At 35.3% G+C, this 10625-nt stretch overlaps 1 protein-coding gene across 1 annotated transcript; it reads left to right on the top strand.

Moving 5' to 3' along the window:
* The first annotated feature begins 713 nt into the window (after positions 1-713).
* On the top strand, positions 714-9571 carry LOC140980506 (cysteine-tryptophan domain-containing zinc finger protein 3-like). Its single transcript, XM_073446357.1, has 11 exons — positions 714-1217; positions 1883-1955; positions 2043-2176; positions 2260-2658; positions 2869-4190; positions 4668-5104; positions 5192-6732; positions 6970-7127; positions 7651-7811; positions 8038-8192; positions 8953-9571. Exons 1-11 carry the CDS (start codon positions 1101-1103, stop codon positions 9169-9171), a joined length of 4716 nt encoding a protein of 1571 aa, XP_073302458.1. The 5' UTR covers positions 714-1100; the 3' UTR covers positions 9172-9571.
* The last annotated feature ends 1054 nt before the right edge of the window (positions 9572-10625 follow it).

The raw sequence follows: 10625 nt of genomic DNA, 5'->3' as shown, positions 1-10625 counted from the left end.
GGCACGCGATTCGTGTTATATTAAAACAATTCGTTTGATAGTTTTGTGTATAAAATATATATTATTTTATTAGGATATGAAACTTATAAGTTAATGATTAGATAAGATTTATTGAAATAGTTTGAATTTTTAGATAAGTTAAAGATAAGTTGGATAAAAAAATCGAAAAAAGATAGAAATATACAAAAATTACTATTAAATTTACATCAACAAAGTTAGCTAACAAACACTATGAACAGTAAAACTGAAAATAAACTTGTATGTCGCATGAACTTACTAAAATATAAAAAAATTTATATATAGAATATAGAGAATGAGTTGAAAAAAGATGTTGAATTAAAATTAATATTGACTACAAAATCAATGAAAATTGAATCAATTAACAATATAAAATTTATTCTTCATTTATTGCCTAACCCAAATGCAACATAAAATACCATAGGAGAAAAAAATTATAGAATCACAAATTAATTTTTAATTTTATTTGTAATATCCGTGTAATAATAATAATATTAATAATAAAAATAAAAATAATAGTATCAATAACTTAAATTTGAAAATCTCAAATTTGTAAGTGATTAGGTATTGGCGATTAATTAAAATATTTTATCTCAAGCAATTAATAATGAATAAATTTAAAAAATGAAGGAAAAGAAGGAAACCTCTTCTCTCTCAAACTCAAATATGTATCAGATATATACATATATGTGTGTGTATATATATATTTCAACAAATAAAAAAAAATAATTAAGCATTGCATTCGGATTTCATACGATCGTCACTTGCCCGGAGAGAAAAATTCAATCGGTGTTATTGCATTAACTTTTCGTAGAATTGACAGTTTTTTATTCGCGTAAAATTCTGATATACACGGTTGTTTTATATATTTTAGAATTTAGATGATCAAGTAGGGTTTGGATTGGGATTCTGAATTTTGTGAATTAGGGGGATCAAGGGCGTATCTGTTGGCGGGCTCTTGGAGTATTTTATTTGGCTGAAGCTTGATTTTTTAATCGAAGAGTGATACATTGGATTTCAGAATTGGGGATGAATTAGGGTTTTAAGCTTTTGGTGTGGAGATTGCGATTAGTTTTTCTAATATGGGGAGTTGGGAAAGTGGGCCTGGAATGATCCAAGCGCCAGAGCTTGAAGAAGGAGAGGCTTGCTACTACAAGGACGATGGAAGAACGGACCCTGACATTGCTCTCTCTTACATTGTAAGAGTTCATTTTCTGCTGTTGACAATCACTACTGTTATTAAGATAGAAAAAGGTGTTATCTTTGAGTGAATTGGTGCATATGGATGATGACCGATCCTAGGATGACTGTTATGCTTTTTTAATTAAATGGGCTAGGGGTTGTCTCTGAAATGCTTAATTGAAGTTTAACTAGTGGGAATGAATAGTTGAATCACTTAACCTCCGAGGCTCGAAAATTACTTTTATCTTTTTACTTTTCCAAGTGGATTGAATGTGCTTCTGTTATTATGAAGTGTGAAGTTCTGAGGTCGTTTGAAGAAATCTAATGATAGCCTATTTTTACGAGGTGGAAGTTGAAAATTATGATTCTTATGATCTGTTGGCACTACGAAATATCAATGATCATTTGAAATAAACCGTTGTTTTATCTATGTTTTGACAGTGTCAACTGACCAATTTGCAGCTAATGAGCTTATCTCCTAGGTTTTCATTTCAATGCAAACTCATTTTTCATTTGGTGTCTGCTAATACGTGTTTTGATGGTGATGATGAGCTACTTTACAGCTTTGTACTACTGCATTTCCTATCTTGGATTGATGCATACTCTTATGATCTTGATACCTTGCTCTCGTAATCTTGCCCACTGACGACAATACTTACTGTTTGAAACTCTATTATTTTAGGGAGACAGGGTTCAAAGTTTACTTGGCCATTTTCAGAAAGATTTTGAGGGAGGGGTTTCGGCGGAAAATTTGGGTAGGTGTCGTTTCTATGAGATTTTGTTTCCTTTGTTTCATATCGGAAAATATTGACCACACATCTGAACTTTTGTTTCATTCGTAGGGGCAAAATATGGTGGATATGGTTCATTTTTACCCATGCACCAGCTTTCTCCTTTAGTACTGTCGCAACCAAAATCCCCCCGCATGGTTCAAAATTTCCGCAGGCCTAGATTTCCTGATAATTGCCTTCAAGAGGTATACAAACAAATTGCAAATATTTCTTGTTTTTCTGGTTAGTACGTATTTACTCAGCTTTGTGGTTTGTGTAAACCTCTCAGGGTCCTTCCCCTAATTCTACCCAGCTAAGTGATGCGCCTGCCACTCTAAGGAATGTCTTTTCTTCTTCCCCCGGTATTTTTCCGTCCCAAAACTTTAAAGTTGCCACTAAGGATTCGTCAATCAGAGAAAACACATTTGATTCTTCTCATAAAGATGCTGAGGCTTTTACTGGAAAAGCTGAACTTCCTCCAAGTAAGTCAGACAATCCAACAGAGCAGAGAACACTGAAGGTTCGTCTTAAATTGGGTTCAGAGATGGTGGCACAATATAATGCTGAAATACACAGTCTCGGGCTTACATCTCCATCTTCGTCCACTGAATATTGTCCTGAGGAGAGTGCCGGAATAAAGCTTGAATATGGTGAGACTCCTTATGTATCTCCTGCAAATATTCTTCAGGTACTATTCATTTTCCCGACTGCAGTGACTGCAATTATTAATGCGACCTCTTTTTTATTTAAATCGGTTCTTGTTCTTCTACTTTGGCTATTTAGAGATTATTTAACAGGTATCATCATATTCCTAAGGTTTTCTCTGATGATTATAGTAATCTCATTCTAGTTGATATATTGTGTCACTCAGCATTAATTTCTGAATCTTTTCAAACAGATAATGACTTCGTTCCTAGTTTCTGGTGGTTCTCTTCTTTCACCTCTCTCTGAAGATTTTCTGAGCTTAGACAGAGATACAGAATCTTCTGCAAGAAGGGAGTACAAGATTAACTCTGGGAGTTCTGCCATCACCCTTGGGTTTGAGAACAAAGATATTGTAAAGGAGAAAAGAGCAAAATCTTCAGATAACTTTGAAAATTTTGAGAAGTCTGAAAACGAGTGTATACCAGATCTGAATGATTCACAGAAGAAGACTTCAGGAAATGAGACCCTGGGATGCGGACTTCAGCCTCTCAATGGCTTGAACTCAAGACCTTTATCTGATGCAGTCTGCAGCACTAATGAGCCTCTGAAAGAAGCTGTTAGGCCACCTGATGTTGTTAGGGGATCTGAGATGGATGTCCCACCTGATAATGTTAGGGCCTTTGAGAAGGATGTCCCACTGAAGAAGAGGAAAGGAAGTAAAGATAGGTTGAATGGAAGATCAGTGTCAAGTGATTTGGTCGAGAATGCTTCATTAGGCTGTACAGCAACCCAAAGTTATAGTAAGTATGATCAGAAAGAATCTAGATATAGTGATGGACTCAAGTTTGGTGAAGATCTAACAAGAGTTTCTCAGAATGATATTTCAGTTAATTATGGTCAGGATAGCAGGAACAGAGTTAAATCTTACTCTGATGTTTCTGATGGTGAAAGTATTAAAGTAGCCATGAATAAGTTCAGCTTGAAAGTTGGTATGAAAGTTAAATCTGGTGAACACGATAATTTAGGGTTATCTCTTGATGTAAATAAGTTATCTGTTGATAAAAATCCAAAAGCCACTCAAAATAGTGCCAAGTTGGCATCAAAATCTGCTGATATTTTGAGGGATGGTGGGTGTGCAGCACCGAAAGTCAAGAACAGTGGAAAGAAAAAGAATTTGGTGAATCCCAACCAGAAAGATGTGCTAGATACCAGTATTGAACATATGGATAACCCTAAATGTTTACTGGAAAGGCCTTCTGGTGACAGGTCAAAGAACTCTAATCCTGATGCTGCGAAGGAAGAGACTGGATATACTGATAAATTTAAGGTGAAATCATGTAATAAAACATACGCAGACAAGAGTTCTTCTGAAACTCATGTGATTGAGCCTTCTGCTGAAGCCATACCTTTTAAGGAAGGAATGATCACTGGGACAGAGGGGACAGTGGTGGATCCTGTATTAATACAGGAAGATTGGGTTGGCTGTGATCGTTGTGAGAAATGGCGTCTTCTACCATATGGTACAAAGTCTAATCAACTGCCGGAGAAGTGGATTTGCAGCATGCTTAACTGGCTGTAAGCTTCTTTCTTGATTTGATAGCTCTTGATTGGACTTTATGTGTTTGCATTTTATTTTGTGTAGACAGATCCATTTGCTTCAAAAGGAAAATTTAAATGCTCTTTAGATTGGACTCTGGTGCGCTAGCTCAAATCACATATAATTATATGTATGCAACAGTTCATCATCTGGAAAAACTACGCATAAAATATTGTCAATAGAAAAGATTTAAGTAAACCAAATCAAATTTAGACAGCTGTCAACTCCATTAAATAGTCAAACAGGATGTGAATTTTTGGGAGGAGGTATTATGTTTCTATCGCCACTTGTGTCCAGTGCTGTAGGTGCCTTGGATGAACTCTCTCCTTGTCAATGTTCAGCACGTGCATATGACCGAAGTCTTTTTCTCATCATGTATCTGTTCCAACGTACATTATTTTCTAAAATCAACTGTAATGAACCCTAACCTTGAGATAATTTGTATTAATCCTCAGTCCAGGAATGAACAGTTGTGACGTTGGTGAAGACGTTACTACAAATGCCGTCCGTGCTTCATTATCAGTTCCAATCCCTGAAAATCACTATAATGCTCAAGCACATGCTGACACATCCATGCCTGTAGTGGCTTCAGTTGGTGCTCATCATTTTACTCCCAACCACCAGAACTTTACTTCTGATAAAGTGGCTTATCAAGCTAAGAGGCGAAGCTTAAAAGAAAGTTCAAACACTGTTAGCATGAGCTATCCGGCCCCGCCTAATATTGTTCAAAAGAAGTTCCAACGCCATTCCATGAATAGCACGAAGTTGAAGGAGGTGAACCAACCTTTTGCAGGACCAGAGGCAACTAAAGAATGCAAAGTACCACATCCAAAAAAGTCAGCAATTGGCATAGGCAGATTGAACAAAAGAAAAGATGAGAATACGGGTGAAGGTATGTCATTTATCCAAGCTGTCAAATTTTGTTTCTGTCTTAATTATGAATTTGTTTATTTAGTTTTCGAATATTTAATTCTTGCAGATTTTGTAAACCTGAGAAAAAAAATCAAGAAAGAATCTTTTCAACATGTTCAAGGGACGGTGAAAATGATTAAAAGTAAGGATGCTCTAAATGTGGACAATTTCCAGGTTTCCACTAGAAACCTGGATTGGCTTGACCACAATTTGAATTCTGATTTACCCCATAAGGAATCTGTAAAGGAGGAGAAGAAATTAAGTTTACGAAAAGATTCAAGCTTTAGAGAAAAAGGTAGTCTTCATATTCATGTGAAGAAACAGAAAGACCAGATACAGGATTTAACAGATGGTCAGTTTTTTAACATAAATGCAAGTAGTAGAAAAGAAGTATCTATAAAGAAGAGAAAATTCATGGATTGTGACAACAGAGAGTATCGAGAAGTGGCACAGCAATCGATAAAAAAGGAGGAGAAGGATATTGATTTTCAGAGAGAACAAAAATCCAGAGTGTCTCAGATTGATGATGAGTTCAAAAGAAGCAAGGGTGGTGACTCATCAAAAAGAAAGGTTACGGACGCTAGAGTTATTTTGTCAAGAGGTAATGAAAAATCAACTAACAGTGTTAAGGAAAAAGAACAGTCAAAGAATATTAAAGTGAAGTTACCACAGTCAAAGAATCTTAAGTTGAAGTTACCACTGACCAAGGAGGATATAGATGAGCTGAGAAAGGATTTGGGGTGTGTTTCGATGGCTGCCACTTCAAGCTGCTCCAAGATTTCTGACTCCCGTAAAAATGGAGTTGGTTTTATAGACAAGGTCAAAGGCTCACCGGAGGAGTCAGTTTCCTCATCTCCTGTGAGGACCCCCTATCTGAATCAGGTCTTACCAGTTACATCGGATAGTGCAGGTAAGGTTGGTTCTAGAGTAAATGAATTTTCTGCAATGGGGAGTGGGAAGAAATCTTTGGGCGTAAATAGAAATTCTGACTTGGGGATAAAGCGGAAAGGGAAAACCACTGGCGTCCGTAACGTTGAATCCTTTAAAAACACCGCTGGTTTTCGAGAAAGTATTGCCGTGGAAATACCTTGTGGTGAACATATATCAAGTGGCAACCAACCTTGTGAATTTTTAGAGACTCCTTTGGTTGATAACAAAAGCGGTATCTTGGAACAATGTGGCCAATGTCCCCCCAGATTACTTGTTAATTGCATTCATAGAAAGGAGGAAATGAGCATGGACTTATCGAAAGCATTTTCACCTCAACAGAGCTCTGGAAAGAGGAATAGAACACATGGTGAGAGGTTGGCAGAGAAGGTTTCTGATCTATCTACTGGCTCAGAAATTTTGGATTTAAAGGAAAAACTGAAAGAAGAGATAGATGTTGATGACAACTATCATGTGCAGTCTGAAGTGTTGAGTAATGTGAAACATTCATTCTCAGACGAGTCTAGCATAAAATCTGTTCATCACGGAAAATCTGCTGCTCTAGAAACAAGCTTTGTGAATGAAAATGTCTTCATTCTTCCTCTCTCTACTGCCTTAAAAGAAGCTCAAGATGCTTTGAAAAAAGCTGAACAACTTAAATCTCATGCCGATCTGATCAAGGTCTTTTTAGATTGCATCTTAATCTGAGGTTATTTGTTTATGGTCTTTCCAGATTGCTTGTTAATCTGTTTGCGTCTCCTTTTTTTAAAAAATTATTTTCTTGGAAGTGTCAATTATTTGATTCATATGATGTACAATATCCTCGTGCTTTGCCATGCTTGTTTGAGTTGTATGCTAATTCAGGATCTTCCTTGTTCACGTTTTTACTTTTTCTCTCACTCTCAATAACTTTTGCAGAACTCTGGTTTTGGCTCTGAAAGTAACTATGAATACTTAAAAGCTGCTCTTAAGTTTCTTCATGGCGCTTCACTTTTAGAGGCCTGCAACGGTGAAAGCATAAAAGATTGGAAGACTAATCTTATGCAAGTCTATGGTACTGCTGCCAAACTTTGCGAGTAAGTATATGGGTTAATCGTTAGTTACTTCCGCAATTTGATATTATTTGATCAATTCTTTTTTTGTTTTTGTTTTTTGGTTTTTAATTGCCCGTTGAACTTGGAATACTAATGTTCAATCTCCAAACTTGCATGCTAAAATTAGCAATGAACATTTGGTATAATCTACTTGTATCTATAGAGGAGTGAATAGTTGATTTTATTCTTCAAATTGCTATAGTGAGGTGTCAAATGGAGAGAGAGAGAGAGAGAGAGGAGGGGGGGGGGGGGTCCGTTCTTTAAGTTTTGCCCTGAGAAGGAGATTATGAGACTAGTGGAGTTAATTATTAGCTTTCTGATGATACTTTGAAGTTGAAGTACAGATTAAAATATTTTATGAGTATAACAAGCTTGATGTGGAAGAAGATCATCGTTGCATGTTTTAAGCATAGATTTTAGAATCGTTCAATATCTTTCATTGTCTCGAAGCTTCTTTCTTAAGGGCTATTTTCTAGCTTCACAATAAACTTCATTCAATTTTCAGAACCTGTGCCTATGAATATGAAAAAAGCTGTGAACTGGCTGCTGCTGCTTTGGCCTATAAATGTGTGGAAGTGGCTTATCTGAAGATAGTATACTGCAAAAGCAGTGGTACACACCGAATTTGGCGCGATTTGCAATCAAGTATGCAGATGCTTCCTCAAGGTACTGTATTTCCAATTTCAAACATAAATTTTTCGTTATATTGGCACCAAGGTGTGTGTTCACATTCAGGAAACAAATCTTGTACAATAAAGCAACACTCGTACTCCCTGTTTTGATCTTAAGACCAATGAAATAGAATTACTTAATAACTAATTTTTCCCACTCTGTTCTGATTGATTTTTTTTTGGTGTTTTAATTGATTCCATGCGACACTTGTGGACATCAGGTGAATCTCCATCATCTTCAGCATCTGATATTGATAACTTCAACAATTTAGTGGTGGCGGAGCGGGCCGCTTCATCTAAGGGCAATGATTCTCATGCATTGAATCATGTTATGGTTCCTCGCAACCGCTCGAACCTTGCTCGGCTGCTTGACTTTGTAAGTCGATTGACCCTGGTTATGCTATTTGCATCTATTTTTTGTAGCAATTGTTTTCATTTGAATGTGGCGACCGGTGATGATGTAGAACTATATTGGGGTACTTGGCTCAGTGGCTGAACTTTTTCATTACAAGATATATGGCTTCCTGAAGTCAATTAAATAGTTCACTCCACAGCACTGCTATGGTCGGAATATGCTAGTTTACCACCCCTCACATAATTATTATATTATTATGTTTTGCATATCTTAAATAAACTAATAAATGTTGTTGCTAATTTTGCTGGGGTAACAGCAGGAGATACCCATACATTTCATTCTGACTCTATATGGTATTGGTCATCTGGAAATTGGCAAACATTGCTTGCCATTTCTTGGGGTACTAGCAAACGTTTGCACGCAATTGCGTGCATATAAGTGAATTTAAATATAAATATTTATTTATATATAAAAAAAATTTGTGTGGAATATTATGAGAGGTTAAAATAATTTTTAAAGTTAATATTTGAAGTTTTGTTTTATTGCATTGCATTTGTTGCATTAAAAAAATAACGATTTTGTGGAAATGGGTATTTTAGGAAAAAAATTTGGTGTATCATGAGACACCAAAGAGTGCTCTTGCTTTATATATAGCATAGATATTGTAAAATATTCGGGTCACGGATTGGTCATGGGGTCGATGTTGATAGTATGCGTCATTCTCTATCATCTTTCATTCAGTACATCTGGGCTGTAAAATTTAAATCAAGGTTCTTTGCAGACAAAAGATGTAAATTCTGCTATGGAAGCTGCCAAAAAGTCGCTAGATATGTATAAAGCGGCTTATGTTAAGTTTGAGGAGTCACAGAATAAAGAGGCCATTGCTTCTGTCAAGAGAGTCATTGACTTCAGCTTCCATGATGTCAAGGAGCTTATAAATTCTGTGTGGCTTGCATTTGATGCCATAAACCGCCAAGCTCCCAGTCGCACCAGAGAATAATCACTTTTACTGCCGTCAACCTCCAAGCTCCCAGTCACGCCAGAGAATATTCAACTGTACAGACGTGTTTTATACCAGTGTAAATCCCGAGCAAGTGCCCTGATTTGAAAGCAAGCTCTTGTGAGCTTATTTCAGAGTCCAGTTTTGATATTTGAGGTTAACAGAATACATTGTAGCTAGGAAGAGATTATCATAGAGAAGTTGGGCATATAACCTATCCATTCTAATGGAAGCTTAACATTTTGTTCATGTATGCTGTCATCGTTTTCTTCTGTATATAGAAATCGACGTTTTACAAGAGTTGCCCCTTATAATTGTAAATCGAATTTTGATCTTCAATCTTGTTTTTCCCATGTATGGAAATAGAGAACTGAATATCAAAGGCTCTCTGCATCTTACATTGTTGACTGTGAATGCTCTTTATTTCATACTCATATTCTTTACAGTGGCAAATATAGGATGTAATCTGCAAAAATAATTTTATGCTTTTAAATTTTTATATTCCTGAGATAATCAAACATATTTAAATAATTGTTTGATAATTAAATTTAAAAATACTATGAATGTTTAACTTCTTACTAAAATATGCACTCAGGGTCAAATTTAATTTATTAATAAATTAAGTAATGTAAATTATATAAATTAAATTTGAAACTGGAAAATGATTTTCGGTTTCTGGTTTGATTAAGAAGATAGTTTTGGTTTTCGTTTGGTTAAAAATTTATAATTTTCTTGTAATTGTTTTGTAGTAATAGAAAATTCTTCTTTGCCATGGACTTTTGCCATTTGTTTTTTTCGTAGAAAATACATTAAAAATCAATTGATTTTTAAATGAAAGAACCATTATTCATCGATCACTAAGGATGATGACAGAATCACTTGATTTGGTCTGTCGAAGTGGAAACATATATACTTGCAAGTGGAGAATTAATGGCTCCATTCTAATAAGTACACACCACAAACAAACAAAGAATATGTACTTTTTAATATTATAAATAACACATATTCCATTTTAAAATATACTCACCATTCAATATATTATTTTTCAAATTATGCACCAACTTTCAGTGGCTTGTCTTGGTGCATCAATAGAATTTCAAACTTTGTATATATTTAATCATGTAATAACAAAAAAACCAGACAATTAAGTGATTGATGTTAACATACAAAAATGTCGAAATCATCAAATATTTTATTTATTTTTAATATATTATGTATATTCTTGTTACATCATATATGGAATAATTCATTTTCTTGAAATTTTTTTCATATTTTGATTCTGATAACATATATATTCTCCAGCAGGTGACTCTTGTTTCAGAAATGTTAAAGTCAAAGTTCGAATATACGTCTGCGATCACTTGTTTAATCGAGATATCGAGTCGAGTATGAATTAATTCCACGGTTTGTGTAAGAAGAATCCTACTTGCAGTCCAAACAAAATCGATGGTTAA

Source organism: Primulina huaijiensis, chromosome 7 (assembly GCF_012295235.1).
Source record: "Primulina huaijiensis isolate GDHJ02 chromosome 7, ASM1229523v2, whole genome shotgun sequence".
NCBI lineage: Eukaryota > Viridiplantae > Streptophyta > Magnoliopsida > Lamiales > Gesneriaceae > Primulina > Primulina huaijiensis.
Note: the sequence above shows the minus strand (reverse complement) of the source record. Positions and strands in the feature narration are given on the sequence as shown.